The 18,119-nt window shown below is 37.7% G+C and overlaps 1 protein-coding gene across 2 annotated transcripts in view; it reads right to left on the bottom strand.

Moving 5' to 3' along the window:
* The window catches only part of PRKCE (protein kinase C epsilon), a 664,873-nt gene that overhangs the window by 255,307 nt on the left and 391,447 nt on the right, over window positions 1-18,119 (bottom strand). For both annotated transcript variants that reach the window (XM_051975204.1, XM_051975203.1), the window contains exons 3-6: window positions 11,067-11,226; window positions 10,167-10,201; window positions 8,525-8,610; window positions 434-563 (exon numbers count right to left, since the gene is read on the bottom strand). In XM_051975204.1, the coding sequence (XP_051831164.1) occupies window positions 434-563; window positions 8,525-8,610; window positions 10,167-10,201; window positions 11,067-11,226 (411 nt within the window). The remainder of the gene's footprint in view (window positions 1-433; window positions 564-8,524; window positions 8,611-10,166; window positions 10,202-11,066; window positions 11,227-18,119) is intronic.

The following is an 18,119-nucleotide window of genomic DNA, read 5'->3' as shown; positions in this document are numbered from 1 at the left end:
TCTCTAACTCTAATACTTATGTGCTCAATTTATATTATTTAATTTTGTTAACTAATTAATTAATTTGACTGATACTGGGAAATGTGTGTATGCATGCATTTGTCCTGTCCACCCAGTTAAATCATAAATTCCCAATGACAATGATTATGCCTTAAATTTTTTTCATTATTTTACCCTTACATACTTAGGATAAGATTCTTTATACACTAGGATTCAATAAATTCTTGCTGATTGTTACAATGTCATGTAAATTCAATGAACAAAACAAGGTAATATATGTTTATTTAGTAGCCATTCTATGCAAAGCATATAGCTTCCTTGTCTCCTTGGCCAAATCTACAAATTAGCTTTTTTCATATCAATACAAAAAAGAGGAGGGATTTTGGTAAGGAGGAATAAGGTGGGAGGACAGAGCATCCCCAAAATGCCTTACCTTTACACTGTAAACCTTGTCGCAAGAGACCCCAGAGCAAGGATCCGCAATGGTCACAGAAAGTAGGGACTTTATAGTTGTGGATACTGAATTTGTGGGGCATGTTGACGCTGAACCGCTGGGAGCCCACCTACAAAGAAGGCAGAACACAGGACTTACTCAGGACACTTGCCCTCCCATAGATGCTTCTCATTCCAATGTATTTTTTTTCCTTTCTTTCTGCAAAATACAGGCATCACACATATAGGAAATCCTGGCTCAGATATGAAATGCTGATGGCAAATAAGTTGGAGTGGGGTCTTTGCTTGGGCCTTTGCTCAACCAGCTCCTCATTAACTGCAGGTTATTATTTTTTTTTTTGCCTTTTCTATTGATTTTTCTTAAAGAGCCAATTCAAGTTTCACCTCCTCCAAGAAGCCCTCTTTGACTGTTCCTTCCTCTAAACTATACCACTTATAATATGTAAACTCAAAATTGAATTATAGACTATTACTGTCATTACTTCACTCTTAGGTTTCTGCCCTTCTTCCCCTTCCAATCCCAAACACCTTAGAGTGAAATCTCCTTGAAGATAGAGCTACTATCTAACATTTCTTTTGTAAATCCCCCAGTACCTTGGATAGTACCCTGCACATAAGATGTTTTACTTGAAGAGACTAAGTGGAAGGCTGTGCGATATGAGTCAAAGGGCAATGGACTGGGATGTGGCAGGATAGGGGTCAAATCTTGGCTCTGTATGATCTTCAGAAAGACAATTCATTATATCACAAAGTCATAGATTTATAAGGAAGTGACTTTAGAGACCATTGAGTCCATCATTTTATAGGCTAAAGAAACTGAGGCAGGATTTGAACTCTTATCTTCCCAATTCCAAGTCTACTACTTTAAACACTATAGCACACTGCTTCTCATCTGTCAATCAGAGCCCACATAATTTCTGAGGACCAAAGAAAATAATGAATTAGGAAGAACTTGATACAGTTAAATGTCATTATCATATATATATGTGGGGGGGTGGTATGTGTGTGTAATATTATATAATGTTATGAATAATACATTTAAATATTTTATAGATATCTATATAGACTCACATTTATATGCTGTTTTATAATTTGACTAGAATGTTACACGAATTATCTCATTAGATTCTCATGACTCCGAAAGGCTACAGTTATTATTATTCCTATTTTACAAATGAAGAAGCTGAGCTGAGAGAGATTAAATGACTTGCCCACCACAGAGCTAGAAAGTATCTGAAATCGGATTTAAACTCATATGTCTACTCCATGTTTGACTCCATTTATACTATACCACATTGTCTTTCTAAGGAAATAAAAAGTCTAATTTTTAAAAGTTTTTATTAAAAAATGTTTTAGGTAATTTGAACTGAGATGTTCTTCTCTTGCTTCCCATTGGGTAATGTAGATACATGCTGACTTTAGCACCTCTACTGCACCCCAGAAAAGGACCTTAGGCAATCATAGAGACTGGGGTGCTGTCACCAGCCTTTCCAAAACTAGCTACCCTGTTGTCTGCTTGCAAAAGTGATAAAATGGAGAGAATAACTTCCCCAACAGTCTGTTGTCCTCTCAGTGTGGGCTGAGCAAGGAAGTCCCTCCCAGTTGTTCTGTGAATGTAAAACAGAGGAGAAGAGGGAGGGCTGCTTTGCTTGGGCTCTCTGATAAAATGTTGAAACTCCCAAAATAAGCATGGACTCCCACATGCACACAATGGTTCCATGTTGCTATCTATCCATACCAGAAACCAGTCAGATCTCTTAATAGTAAACCACAAGAACCAGACCATCGCTCTTATTGGAGCAGATGAGGTTATATTAAATATCATTTGACCTCAGTGAGACACTGGATAGCTAAAACCTTATCTGAATTTCTCAGCTCAATAAATTTATTCCACTCATGAGTAGATTGCTTGTTCCTTATTTGTATATATTTGAATCTAAACTCAGAGGCAGCATAGTAAATAGTAGAAAGAATACAGTTAGCAAAGATGTGGGTTCAAACCTTGCATCTAACATTTACTAGCTGAGTGTGAATAAGTCATTTAGAATCTTCCATTACTTTTCTCATCTGGAAAAAAAAGAGATAATATCTATAGAGGTTATAAAAAATGAGGATGACAACATCAAAACAAATGGGATAATGTGTATACAGTCTTCTGTAAACCTTAAAACACTAGGCAAACCTACCTTATCATGCATTTTTATTATATAGATAGTGGAGTAAATCATATATTTTTCTACATAGTTCTACTTATTGCTCATCATTTCCCTGAAAATTCCCCAGGACAGTGTCATATACCAGGTGAGTGGCCAAAGGGAAAAGAACACTTCTGTAGTTATGCAGGGGCGTCAATTCCAACATCATTTTTTAATCACATTTACTGCAAACCCTCTGTGGTCAGGCTTCCAAAGCACAGAGAAGCCATGTTTCCATTTCAATCATTATTACACATCTACTAATTGCTAAGCACAATTTGATCCTTGGGATACAAATGGAAAGATTAAAACAATTTCTCCTCATGAGAAGCTGACATTCTAATAGGGGAGACAACTATATTTATGAATATAAATAAATAAATATAGATAGATAGATAATGGCATAAATATAAAGTGAGGAGGGGAGAGAGAAAGGTTTCATAAAGAAAATGGTGCTTGAATTCTCTCTTAAAGAAGGAAAGGTTTGATTGTTTGAGGAGTACAGGATGGGAGTCAATGCCAGTAAGGCTGGAAAGATATTCTCTACAAATAGACAAAGAGGAAGAGAAACTCATGCAGAAGGACATGCAGAGAGAGATGGAGAGAAAGTGAGCAAGATCAAGAGAGGAAGGAAAGTGTTGAAATCACAAAGAAATGATAAGTTGCAGGGGGAAGAAAAGGGGAAGAGAGTAAAAGAAAGAGAGAAATCTTGAGTATTGTCTGGATTCTTCACTTGACAGTGTGGTGATAGTGTGACCTCCTTCTTGACATATAAAAAAATTACTCTCAAGAGGAGAAAGATAAGGGGAGCCAATTTGAGAAAATATTTTTACAAAAGTAGAGAAGCAAAAGAAGCTGATTATTGGGTCTCCATCATTATTAGAATGTAAGTTCCTTGGGACTAGGAACTATTTTCACATTGCATTAGTAATATCATTTTGGTCCTCTTCATGAACAAAGGACAATAACCAATTGCTCAACACCTAATAAGTGATTTTTCATTCATTCATTCATTGAGCTAGAAGAGAACTCAGAGATCAAATATTCCAAACATCTCAATTTATAAATGGGCAACCTGAATCTAAGAGAGAGAGGGCAAGAGAGAAATGGCTTATCCAAAGATATGTAGTTTTGAAAGAGTCAGGACTAGAAATCAGGATTTCTGGACTGCTAGTTCAATATTCTTTCACTTAATCGAGATGATGCTATTCTTGTTTATCAAAGAATCCCAAAGACTTTTATTTTTGAAGGCAGTAATAACTTATTGTCTATGGACACAAGCCAACTTCACAAATACAAACACAATATCTTTGACTTCACATAAGGCTAGGTTGTCTAAAGAATGTTTCTGCAGTTCAACTCTACTGGATACTGGTTAAGTTCTTGCCTCCAAGTGAAGCATTTCAGTGCCTTGTTATTTAGTTGTTTTAAGTCTTGTCTAACTCTTCATGACCCCAATTTGGAGTTTTCTGGGTCAGGTTACTAGAATGGTGTGCCATTTCCTTTTCTGGCTAATTTTACATGTGAGGAAACTGAGGCAAACAACGACTTATCCAAGGTCACACAATTTGTGTCTGAAGCCAGATTTGAACAAAAGAAGATGAATCTTCCTGACTTCAGGCCCATCACTCTATTTATTGAGGCATCTAGCAGCCCTACATTTTGGTGCTTTAGAAACTTAGAAATACATATAATTTCTACAATACCTTCTACTCATTCCTATTTTCTGCTTGTGAAAGTGACAACACAGAGAGCATGAGGACTAATGGTTACTGCCTAAGGCTAGTAGTCAGAAGACCCAAATGATAGCTTAAAATCCTGGCACCACTTCCCAAAGAAGGACCTTTGGAAAAGTCATTTCCCATTTTGGGGGCTATCTACCTACATAGGCAAACTAATGAAATTTCAAAATTTCACTATATAGAATACACAAAGGATAAAGCATTGGGCCTGAGTTTAAATCCAATCTGGCTATATAATTGGGGCAAGACACTTAATCACTGTCTGCCTCAATCTCCTCATCTCTAAAATGGGAATAATAATAGCACCCTACCATCTAGAGTTGTTGTGAGGACAAAATGATATAACATTTGTAAAGTGCTATATAAATGTTCACTAATATTGTTATTTCTCTCTTTTAATAAATTACAACTATTACACAACTTTTTCTAACTAAAAGGAGTAACTCTACTAAAATGCATTTGCTTGTTTGCAAAAGAAGTTTAGTATGAAAATTGTGCACATGATGCAACCAGATAATCTGGAAAGTATTCATTTCAGGGGGAACTCTTTCTTTTTAATTCTTTGTTTAGTCAGAATTTTATATTACTACTAATTTCCCACTTCTTACTGATACCATCCAGAGATGATATAGGGCACACTGGGATTATGGGGGGAAATGCTTTAAGAAGTAGTAAGATGCACCTTAGCCCAAGTCTTCCACAAAAAAGCAATGTCTCCCTCCCAGAAGAAGAGATTTTGCATCTGAACTGTCCAATCCTAATATGTACAATAATTATAATAATAATGGCAAGGCCATCAAAAGGTAATTCAGATCATCAGGTCCTTAGAATTACAAAATCAGAGGATCAGAGGTAGAAGACATCATTAGTCATTTCATCTAATCTAGCATCTGAACAGAGGGCCCTCTATAATCTCCCCAATAAATATCATTTTGATTACATTTGAAAACGCTTAGCAATATAGAACTCAGTATCTTCTAAAGGAAGTCCATTCTGCTTTGGAACTGCTTATTGAGTAAGGATTTTTCCTATTACCTACTTGACATTTGCCTCTCAACAACTTCATCTCAGTTTGACTCAATTCAACAAATACCACTTGCTCCTTTTAAGCTATCACTAAGTCCTGTCCTTGGAGCCAAGCACAAGTCTAATCTCGGACCACATCTGGAGTGTTGTGTTTGCTTCTGGGCGCCAGTGTTTAAAAAGGACAAGGATAAGCTGGAGAGAATCCAGGAGGGCAACCAGGATGCTCAAACTTCTTGAGTCATATGAGGATCAGCTAAAGTAAATGGGGCTGTTTTGACTGGAGCAGAAAAGAATTAGGGGGAATCTGGCAGCTGTGTTCAAGTACCTGAAGAGCTGTCAAGTGGAAGAGAGCATATGTGGTGTTCTTCTTTTCTATAATATATGATGGTTCTCTGGGAGCAGGTTTCTTGGGGAGGTTTTCTGAAGGCAGCTTTAGTTTCCGTTCAGAGTAAATGCAGTCAGGTGTTAAAAGTTCAAATCTTCTATTGTCTCCTTCAATATAGCCTGGTTAATTTTCTTAGAGGTCTCTCTCCCTCCTTGGTTCCAAGAGCTCTTGCAGCTTGTTTTTTTTAGCTCTTCCAGCTTCTTCCTCTAGCTCAACTCTGACTTGTGGCTTCTCAATCTCCAACTGACGCTCCCCTCTCAATCTTTTCAACTGAACTCTCCTGACTCTTGGTTTCAGTGGAGAAGCGAAGGAGGAGAGCCTGCCACCACAGTGGTGTGAGATGGGATGAATGAATCTGGCTCCGCCTCTGGGAGTGGGCTTCTGTCTCTGGCCCTGAGAGCTTCTTGCTTATATGCTATACACTGGGTATAAACCAATTATTATATCACTGGGAAACCATTATTTGTTGTAGGATTAAATCAGTTCTAAACTAGATTTAACCATTGTCTCCTCAATTCCACTTAGTACCTTGGGCCCATCTTCTGGCCCATGACATCTCCTTGTAAGATCAGATCAATGATACCAAACCATGCTAAATTAGATAATTATTGTCTCTATCAACTCTAATGACTTAACATTTTGATAGGATTCCAACAAGCATAGATTTATTCTGTTTGTCCTTGGAGGTTGAATTTATAGAGGCCAAATTAAGCTTGATGTCAGGAAAATATGCCCAACTAGGAAAGTTCCTGGCTTCCAGGAGAGCAGAGGGTACAGAACCACTTCTTGGCCATGTTAAAGTGGGCAGTTTTCCATATATTGTATCTAGGATATACTGCAACATATCCAACATATAAAGGACTGCTTGCCATCTAGGGGAGGGGGTGGAGGGAGGGAGGGAAAAAAAATTGGAACAGAAACGAGTGTCAATATAAAGTAATTATTAAATAAAAATTAAAAAAAAAATAAAGTGGGCAGTTTTCTCAAGTATGTGTTGGATCAGCCAGTTGTCGAGTACTCTTCCAGTTTTCAGATTCTCTGATTTGCTTCCTTCTTCCACAAGACAGTTTCTCAAATACTTGAAGACAGCTCTGCTATCTTTCTGAAAACCTTTTTTCTTCAAGCTGAACATTCTCAATTTCTTCAACCAAGTTGCGTATAATGCAAATATGGTTTCACATGGCTTCACCAAGTTGGCCAGCCTCTTTTGGATGAAGTCTTTTAGGGCAATGTCCTTTCTAAAATGTAGTATCAGAACTCAATATAATACTCCAGAGGTGGGATTATTGTTTCTATTGTCCTGAACACTATTTCTGTCAAAGCATCCTAATGCCAAAAAAAAATTAGTAATGGGAGGTTTTTGGCCACTGATGTTTCTGGTTCCAGGCCTGAGGCCTCCATCCAGTATGACATAATGCTATCTTAGTCTATGTCTGTGTCTATAGACCTAGCCACTTAGGGCAGTGGATAAAGCACTAGGTCTGGAGTCAGAAAGATCAAAATCTAAATCTGACCTTACACACTTGAGAGGCATGTAACCCTGGATAAATCCCTTAACTCCTGCCTCCATAAAACTGAAAGTTTTATCTTTACCACGGAAACCCATGGACATCTGATCTACAGGATCATGAAGAGTTGTACATAACTAAATGAATGAACAACAATAGTGTTTATATTATTAAACAATAGGTTGTATACTTATACACACATTTTATATACTCACCCATATATCTCTGTATATATGTATATATAAATATATACATATATATACACAATCATCCTGAATATAAATGCAGACCACCCACATGCACACATATACTCAATATTTTTTGCCACTAATTGTGTTTTTCTCCATTATTTCTGTCAGAGACTTCATCATTCTCTCAATTTCGCATCCCACAAAAAAAAAATCTCAGTTACCTTTGATCCTTCCCTCTCTTTCACTCCGACTCCTAGCCAATCAGCCACAAAATCATACTATTTTCTTTTGCCAAATAGCTGGGATTTGCCTACTCTTCTCCATTTTCACAGTCTCCAGATAAAGATGCTATCCCCTGGCTTCCCCCGAGTAGGATATCAGCTTTCAATGTATCTCTACTAGTTGACATGGATTATGTAAAACTATGCCAATTTTATCCATACCTGCCTATTTTTAAGACCACCAGCTAGAATTATGAGTTAGCCTTCAACTAAGAGAGCAGAATGGCAGCCCAGTACATGACTAGTTAAATCCCTGTATTTCTGCCAGGATCATCATTCTATTTGATGGTCTGCCATCCATCATCCCTGGAATTATAGGCAGCCCTGCTGCAATGCTAACTCAGCTTCCTGGGCTCAGAAGCAATCCATATTTCACCCATACACCAATCAGCTTCTCCCAATTTACTGGCAAGAGTAAGAAATCAAAATAAAATTTACAGCATATTGTCCCTATAGGCTTAAGTCCTGGAACTTAACTACCAATGGCACAGTGCCCACAGACACAGGGAATTCAGATGGAATCCAATCTCTCTGCAACCTTTGATATTTTCCAGAGGGTTACAAATTCTCCAAGTTTTTGTTCAACAAATGAAGGAGGAGAAAAGACCTTATACAAATAAGTTACACACACACACACACACACACACACACACACACACACACACATTTTGAGAAGGTTAGAGGGTATGAATGATGGCAAAAAAAAAAAAAACCAAGACTTTTTTTTATGTTATAATGTTTACCTCATCATGTGTTTCCTGTTTCTTTAAGCCAGCACACTTCGTTATTATAAGTTCATGGCATCTCTTGTGAACCACGCAAGTGCAAACTGTAAACAACAAAAGATGGGCAGACTGAGCTTCGGGGGGATGTGATGAGGGCTGAGGGAGCTTACAGGGGAGAAGGGAACCGGGTATGGTTTCAAATACAACATGAAATTGACAACCATAGAACTGTGACCCTTCTGTCTTGATTTAAAAGCTGCTCATCAGACTCTTTCCTCAAACCCATCACAGAGCTCTTTGAAAGGTGCTTTGTCATCCCTGAAATTAGGATTTACTAAATGCATTTGGAAAGGAATTAAACATTTATGCTTAAACAGCATCTGTGGTTTTCTATGGTTCTGGGAGCCCCAATCAATTTCCTTGTTTCATTCAAAGCATATGCGCAAGGTCAAGAAACCATTTCCTTTCAAAGTTCTCCCACTGGCATTGCTGTTCCTGTTATGGGCATTAGGTGGCCAAGTTGGTGGATGGAGCAGGGAAGCTCTCTAGCCATTAGAAGGGCTGCCCTGTGACCTTCTCTGATATCTTTGTTTTTCTATCAAGTAGGGTCTTGACCTTCCACATTATAAAACTTCCATTTAATTTGTATCTCCAGATGAAAATGTCCAGAGCTTTTTGAGTATTCCCACAGGACAATGTGTATAAAAGCCCCAGGTTAGAGGTGATGGACAAGAGAATTGCCCCACATGTACAAAAAGGCAATAGTAGGGACCTGCATCATACCCTAGAGAGTATGATATTTTCTAATTAAGTTGGATAACTTCCTATAATTTTAAGATGCAAGACAATTAGAGCTGGGCAGGAAGGCTATTTCATAGCTCTAGTATCAAAAAAAAAATCAAAATATGAATGCATGCGGCACCCATTTTCCAAATTATATATGGACAACCAAGCCTAGCACTTAGAGTAGCTTCAGAAATGATCTTTAAGCATTTCTAGGGATTCAAGTGACTGAGGCTATTTCCAAGTCAAACAGGGACAAAGGAAAAAGTAAGGGAGTGCCCAGTAAATAATAAACAAGGTGAACAGACAAGGGAACTGAGTGTGATCCCACAGGATGCATTAGTACAAGTGAGGAGATAGGATAGCAATCCTCCAACTCAGAATTAAAAGGGGAGGGGGTGTATCTGACTTTTCTCTAATTAGAACTTTGGTATTTTTTCTAAAAAAAAATTAGAAGGAAGTAGAACCTTACCAGATGACATAAAAATTTTTTCAAAAAGAATTCAAATCTCTGAATGAGACTGAAAAATCCTGAGTTGCCATAATAGCAAATAAAAGACTGGTAGTGGTTGGTGCCTTTGTCACTCCCCTAAAGAGTCAGAAGGTAGCCCCTGGATCCTGTGACTCAGGGGAGAGGGCAGGGGAGCTGAAGAGAGGAGAATGTATGGAGAGGAAGACTCAGGGTGGGATAAACTTGAAGCACCAGTGTCCAGGGACTTTTTTTAAGTAAAATACAAATGAGAAGGTATATAATATACATACCCTCCAAATCCATTAAAGAGAATATATTTATCTATCTTGAATGTGGTTCATTTTTTTAAAATGTGCTCACAGATTACAAACTCAGCAGTAGCTTAATTCATATTTCATCACTTACCTTGACACTGGTATCCCTGTTTTCCTATGACACCCCTGAAAGCAAGAACAGGTTCACTTTAGGAAATGAAGTTTCAATTTGAAAAAGAAAAAAAGAAAAGCAAAGGAATGAAGGTAGGAAGGAAGAGGGGAGAGAGAAAAAAAGAAAAGAAAAAAAAGAAGAGACAGAAAGCAAAAAAAGAAGAGAAAGAGAGAGAAAGAAGAAAGGAAGGAAGGAAGGAAGGAAGAAAGAGAGGAAGGAAGAAATAAAGAGAGGAAGAAAGAAAGGGAGGGAGAGAGGGAAAGAAGGAGGGAGGGAGAGAGGGAAAGGAAAGAAGAAAGGAAAGTAAAGGAAAGGAAAAAAGGGAAGATAAATAGGGAACAGGAAAGGGAAAAAAGAGAGAAACAGAGAAAGAAAGACTTTATTTTCACCTACCCACCAAAACACAGGTATTCCAGGAAATGTTTAGCTAGATCCTTTCAACATTAATCCCTTTTTACCTTTGAGAATGAAGGGATACTTATCTACTTAGATGATGGATGCTGGTATGGCCTAGACTGGGAGGTGAGTGCACTCTTGGGACTGTGCCTGTGGCATTTTATTTTCTGCCCAAGCAGTGACTTGACCAAGATCCCTCAGAGAGTTAGTGAAGAATCTGGGACTAGAATCCCACTTTTCTGATTCCCTGTCCAGTACTCCTCCTTCTTACCCTCCAGAGAGTCTAGTATAGGTTTGGATATTACCAAATGCATTGGAAGCATTTGTGAAAGCCTTAGAAAACTCTATTAAATTAGGGAAAAATAAAAGGGCAAGCTGTCAATGCTTTCCAAACTAAGAGTGTAGCTCCCCCCTTCCCCCTCCATCCTTTCAGGTCTCCAAACTGAAGAAAAGAAAAAAAATTAGAAGGAAGTAAAACCTTACCAGATGAAGTCCCTGCAGTGAGAACAATAGGTGGGCTGCCGAAGATAGGTGGCCATGAACTTGTGGCCATTAACTTGATGAACTCTGCGGCGGACAGCCCCCTGCCGTTTCCTTGGCCGCATACGCTCTCTGAACACTCGCTCCTCATTGTCTTTGGGTGCTGTGAAAGAATTTAAAAAAGGAGAGAAAAAGCAAAGACAAGGTGAATGAGTCTGAATACTCTTTTTCCATAAGAAACTACACCATTACTGGCTGATGGACACTAAGCTTGTAGGCAACATATTGTAAAGAATTCTATATTTGTGGTATGGAAACCAACCAAGTTCAACTTGCCCTCATGTTACACTCACCCATGAGTTCTTAGGGCAAAGACCCAACTCCTCATATGTTATAGATTAACCAACATCTTCACATGTCACTTCCAATCCCCTAAACTTAGAGGCTTGAATTTGTTACAGATCTGGTCTCTCTTCTATCTCAATGGACCCAAGTATTATTGCCACCTTAAAATAGTTTCAAAAGGAAATTCAGCAAACTCTCAGTATGCTTTAAAAGTCTGACTCAAGAAGGAAAGTAACACATTAAAAATGAATTGTCTCTATGGTCCCTAGAACTTACCATCTTAGACAACAACTTTCCCATTATGAGAGAGAAAAACCTTTCCCCAACTACTCAGGATGTCTGCCACTTTCCTCTCTATCCCTGCTATCCTACCTCCTCTTTCCATATGTCCTTCTGGAAAGTAGAAAACCCAAGACCTTTGTGGAAGATAGAGAGATTGTGCTCATCACCACCACTGGGATATCATTTGGAAGGCCATAATCACCCCCTGACAAATCCATGAACATCTCAGAGTAAGTACCAGAGGAAAAAGGAAGGATAAATAGGGAACGGGAAAGGAAAAAAGAGAGAGAGACAGAGAAAGAAAGAAAGACATTTCTAGGAAAGTGGCCCCAGACAGGCAATAAGTATCCTAAAGCAGCAACCTACCCAAAGTAGGTTGTTTTGCCTCCATTTGTGAATTCAGACTGCTGATTGTTTGTGAGGGCAGGTGAGAGTCAGGAGCCACATTACATAGGAGCAGTCTCCAGTCACTGAGTTGATGGGACAGAGACTGAAGACTCTCACCATTGCCCCACAGTTAGCCATCCACTAGTCTCCCAGGGTATCTGAAAAATCTTCCCGAGAGGCTTATTTCTTTGAATAAGAGTTAACTTTTCAAGTCTCTTCTTTTAAGACACAAACTTTAATGGAAAAGGGAATACATTCAATCCTTATAGAGAGTTTGTATTCATTTATCAATTCCTGTAAAAGAAAAGGGGAGAAGGGAAAGAAAAGAAATAGAAGAAAAGAGGAAGCGAGAGGTAGGAAAAGATTGGGAAAATGGCAAAGGTCCCAAAGATGAAGCAAAGAGCCTGTAAAACAGGAAAACATCTCCAACTTTGACAGTTTGGACCTGATATTGGACTGGAAACAACCAACTGACTAATACACCTGCTTAAAGTGGTCTTTATTCAACAGCCCTCTCAGGAGATAGAAATCTGCCTTTCTGTTTCCAAAGGAAAGGTCACTTCTATCACAGGGCGAGGCCTAGATTTCTCTGCTCTGGCCACTTAAGACTTATACTGCCTGATCAGCTGCTCTGACCATGGACTTAAGGAAAAAACAAAGGCAGACTGAATTCCCAGAGTGTTCACACAGCTATTTGGAACCTAGTTTATGACTCAGACAAAGGGAAGGACAGTCACCCCCTGCGTCAAGGAAAGTTATCACAAAGGCTTGTTTATTGGACTTGGTCTACTTTCTTAAAAACCTTCTTGGAAATCATGAACTTGGCTAGTCAGATAAATAACAGGGATGCAGCTGCAGTTTATTATAAAGGCATAAAATTAATGAAAGATATGCTTTGAAACAGCCAGCTAGGGAGTTTCATTATGGCTGACATTATAGATGCAGAAAGTAGAGGGTCTTTGAGTGGTGGCAAGAGCTGAGCATGTAGGCCTATGGTCTCTCCTTGTGGGGAGGTTGATTAAGACAGATGCATTGCTTGAGTTCAGGAATTCTGAGCTACAGTGAGTCTAATATTAATCAGGGGTCTGTATTAAATACAGAATTAATACAGCAAGACCTTAGGTGTGGAGTGATACCAGGTCAGCTAAAAAGATGAAAGAAAGAAAGAAAGAAAGAAAGAAAGAAAGAAAGAAAGAAAGAAAGAAAGAAAGAAAGAAAGAAAAGAAAGAAAGAAAGAAAGAAAGAAAGAAAGAAAGAAAGAAAGAAAGAAAGAAAGAAAGAAAGAGAAGGAAAGAAAGAGAGAAAGGAGAGAAAGAAAGAGAGAAAGAAGAGAAAGAGAGAAAAAGAAAAAGAGAAAGAAAGAAAGAAATGCTAAGGGGTAGTTGCTTCTACAGAGACATATGTACATGTTTAGATATGCACGTATTCCAGCCTACATGTGAATGATTTGCTGTACATCATTGTTCCATATAAGTGGCAGCTCTGGTTACCTGAGGCAGACCACATCCCTAAGTCAGAATTCCAGAGACATTTGCCATTTCATTCAATTATTCTGTAAATTGCAAAATCTTAGGTATTTTCAAGTCATTCAATAGTTCATAGTTTCTGTGCTCATAAATCCTTGAAACAGATTGAAGCATGTGATAACATCAGCAGAATTGCTCTGCAGTCAACCAGAAAGGATTCCACATTATATTTCTTATTATATTTTTTATCTTATCTTAATTTGTCTCCTTTCCTGAGCAGGCTGAGGCAACTGCACTCTGAACTAAGAAGCTAATGCTAACTCAGGGCTAGATAGCACACGGCAGCATAGATTTTGAGTTACAGAAGACCTTAAAGATCATTTATTCCAATGATTTCATCTTACAAATAGGGAAACTGAGGTACTGAGTGATCACATGCATAGACCACAAGAAAAATGAGTGACAGAGATATTCCTTTGTAATATCCTTCAGGGACCTATAGCAATGTGAAAAATAACAGGCAACATAAGCTTATTCCCTTCAGTGATTAAAGTGGCACCTTTCTGGCAGTTTCAGGGGTTCATCTTTTTATACTCTATCAACCAATATTCCCCAAAATGCCCCTTATAGCAGTGGAAAGTTGGGTTTTTATTACTAACATTTGTAGAGATACTTAAAGTACACAAAGTGATTTATGTAATTTATCTCTTTTGAGCTTCACAAGAACCTTGTGAGGTATTATTATTCCCCTTTTACAGGTAAAAAAACTGAGGATGACATGGTTAAGAGACTTGACTGTGGTCCTAAAGTAAATAAATGTCAGAGATGGCATTTGATTGAATATCTCTCTGACTCCAAAGTCTCTTTATTGAACGCTTTTAAAATTCCCATGATCATAAGATTGTAGATTGAGATCTGGAAGCCCCTTTGGGGGTGGGGGGTCATCACTCCCAATCCCCTCTATTTTTACAAATGAGGAAACTGAGCCACAAAGAGATTAAGTATCTGCTCTGATAGTGTTTATTTTAAAGCAATTTGGGCTTTTCTCCTACCTTTCTCCTTTCTGTCTCTGGAAAGCTTTCTTGAAGAAGACAAATGAATGAATGAACATTTATATTAAGTGCCTCTATGAGCAAAGAATCATAGGAAGCATCAGAGATACAAATTTTAAAAAGGAAGACAGTCTCTGATCTCAAATCACTAGCATTCTATTTGGGGGACAGGGAGAGAGAGAAAACATAGGAGGTTTCAGATGGGAAAAACAACAACAGCAGCAAAACAGTGGACCTTAGGATGGAATGGAAAAAGATGGTAAATCATCCTCAATAATTTTAGTTCCATCGATAAAAACCACATGTATTTCCAATGTTGAACCACTGGACAATGCCAAGGATTTGGACAGTTAGAACTTTCTTTTCCAGGTCTTTTTCATTAACTGGGGGATAAGACTGAAAAGATTGCTTTGTATTTTAAGGGAAGCAGAAGATTTTGATTAAAAGGAGTCCTTTGCAAATTTGTATGTTTTAAGTGACGTTTAGTTGTACATTTTTTAAAAAATTGTTTTTTTACTTTCTTTAGTTTGATTAAATAAAATAATGTCACAGTTTATGACTGTGTTCAATCAATGTTCACCTTTAAAATATATATATATATATATATTTTAGCTAGATGGTGCCATAGTTCAGAGTACTGGGCTTGGAGTCAGAAAGAGTCTTCTTCCCAAGTTCAAATCCAACCTCAGACACTTACTAGCTGTGTGACCCTGGTTTGCTTCAGTTTCCCCATATGTAAAATGAGCTAGAAAAGGAAATGGCAAACTAGACTAGTTTATGACAAGAAAACTCTAATGGGGTTATGAACAGTAGACATGAATAAAACAATTGAATAAATATCATCGAATGAAGTTGGAGAAAAATCATAAAATCATGTTGATTTCAATACTTCAAATTTCTATTACATAATCTCAACTTGGACACTAATCGCACCAAGGCAATTTTTTTAAACCTTTCTTCCTTCTTCAAGAGTCCCATAGCACCCCATACCCCAAATCTTTTAGCGGAGCCTTTTACTCATATTTCACTGGGCAAAAAAAAAAATTGAAGCTGTTATCTGAAAGTTTCTTGTTCTTAGTGACACTGGCCTCTTTGCTACTCTTTGTATAAGACACTTCATCTCCTGACCATCTATTTTCACCAACTGATTCCCATAACTGGAATTCTCTCCTTCCATCTTCTGCTTCTTCAGTGCTCTATATTCCTTCAAATACTGGTTAAAATCCTACTTTCCACAAGATCCTGTGCCCCCCTTTTATATTAGTGTTGTCATTCTGTTGATTATCTTCAATTTATCCTGAATATATCTTGTTTGCATATGTTTGTTTACATGTTGTTTCTTTCATTAATTAGACTGTAAGTTCCTTGAGATAAGCTTGGCTTTTACCTTTCTTTGTATCTCTTGTGCTTGGTACAGTACCTGGAACAACATCATAGGGACTCAATAAATTCTTGTTGCCTGACTCAGAGAATTCAAGTGACTCACAAGATCAATAAGAACCATTTCTGAGATTGGACTCCAGGTCTCTTTGTTGCTAACTTAATGCTCTTTCCATTGCACCATTCAGATCTGAGTTAATTCCACCTCAACACAATGGTACCCCAATGGACTTGACTTAAGGAAGCAGAAATCCAGAGCAGGTATATTATTCAGGAACATAGCAATGATTCCCAATTGACTATAATATGCAGAGAGTGAAAAAAGCACTGGGCTTAAAGTCTTTTTGACTTTATATTCTATTTTATAGATTTTATAAATTTTTTATTTTGTATAATTTTTAATATTTTAGCCGATTTTATCTTTTAGCTCCATCATTAGGAATAAGTCACTAAGGCTCTGTGAGTCTATGTTTCTTCACGTTAAAAGTGACAAAATTGGATTTGGGCTGATAATATTGATGACTTCTAAGATCCTTCCAGTTCTAAGTCTATGATCTTATAATATAAACGTCCTAATTTGATAACTGGAAAGTCTCCAAGCTAGGTGTTCCTCTTGTTCAATTGTTTCAGTCTTGTCCAACTCTTCTTGACCCTATTTGTGATTTTCTTGCCAGGATATTGGAATAGTTTGCTATTTCCTTCCTCAGCTCATTTTACAGATGAGGAAACTGAGGCAAACAGGGTTAAATGACTTGCCTAGGGTCACACAGCTAGTAGGTGTCTGAAGTTAGATTTGAATTTAAGTGTTCCTGACTGAGTATTCCATCATACTGTCTGTCTGCTCAAACTAGATATCAGGCTCTACATCTAAATATCTTCTACATCAACTCTCCAATTCAGTTTATCTATTCTCTATTCCCTACCTACACCATGAACTTTCCTGCCTCCTTTACTTTTCTCCAATCCAAATCCCCCTACTTTGTGGCAGGTACCTGTCCCTTCCCTCAGAACATGCTCAGTGGTCATTTGTTGAGCATGTTCTGGTGTCAGGTATGGGAGGAAGGGGGCATGTTTAAGACTAACCCTAAAAGTTTAGTTTGCCACCAACTAACAAATCCACTTTGACCATATACTTGAGTGGGAACTCAAATTAAACATTTCCTTCAGAACTGTGGAAATAGCTTAGTTTTCCATTTCAATGGATTTTAGAGACTTAGTCTCTGACATATTTCGTAGGTGAAAAATGCTAAGAGAGAGTGAGGAAGTAAGGAAAAGGAGTAGACAGACAAATATTTTGAAAATTAAAATCAAGGAGTGTTGTCTTTTATCCGCAAAAGAAAATAAGCTTGCAATATTTTCTAGCTAAATGAATATTGCATGACAATAAATTTTCAGCATTAAGTAAATATTTATAAAATGTCAAAGAACATGTTCTTCATGCTGAACTCACACAATACATTAAAGACATTTTCTACTCAAAACAGGAAAAGGGAAACAGCAATTAATTCCTCACAAAGAGATTATTCTATGCTATCTATATCTTCCCAGAGCTTCAAACAATGTCCATCAGGAGTGTCTGAACAGAGATCCTCCAAACTGTCTACATGTTGTATTTCCTTTGTAATCTAAGGGCAAAGGAGCCAATGCACTCTGAGATTTGTTTCTCAAATCTTAACATAATATTTTTTTCTTTCTCTGCTTTGCTTTCTGAATGATTTTTTCCCCATGAGCATTATGGTGTCCATCTACTATTTCAAAGATTTCAAACAAATATCATTAGGAAATGACAGCAAAACTGTCCTCATGAGTATTGACCCCATGGGAATAACAGCAATGAATCTATGTTATATTGTATGCAAATAAAATAGGCATGCCTAATTTCTACCTATGTCGGATACCTTTTGTAGGCAATAGGAGAGCAACAAAGTGAGCTGACCCCTTATTTCTCACACCACATTTCTTTCCTCAAATCTTTGTGGCTAGAAAGTTCTCCAAAATAACACAGTTTAGTGATAAAGTTTTCTGCAATATCCACTTTGGATTTAAGGATTGACAGCAGCCCATTTGGAAGGGAACCCAAGTGAGACATTTGTTCCATTATTACCAAAATAACTGACAGTTCTCTATTGCAATGATTTCAGAGA

The sequence above is a fragment of the Antechinus flavipes genome, chromosome 2 (genome assembly GCF_016432865.1).
Source record: "Antechinus flavipes isolate AdamAnt ecotype Samford, QLD, Australia chromosome 2, AdamAnt_v2, whole genome shotgun sequence".
Taxonomy (NCBI): Eukaryota; Metazoa; Chordata; class Mammalia; order Dasyuromorphia; family Dasyuridae; genus Antechinus; species Antechinus flavipes.
Note: the sequence above shows the minus strand (reverse complement) of the source record. Positions and strands in the feature narration are given on the sequence as shown.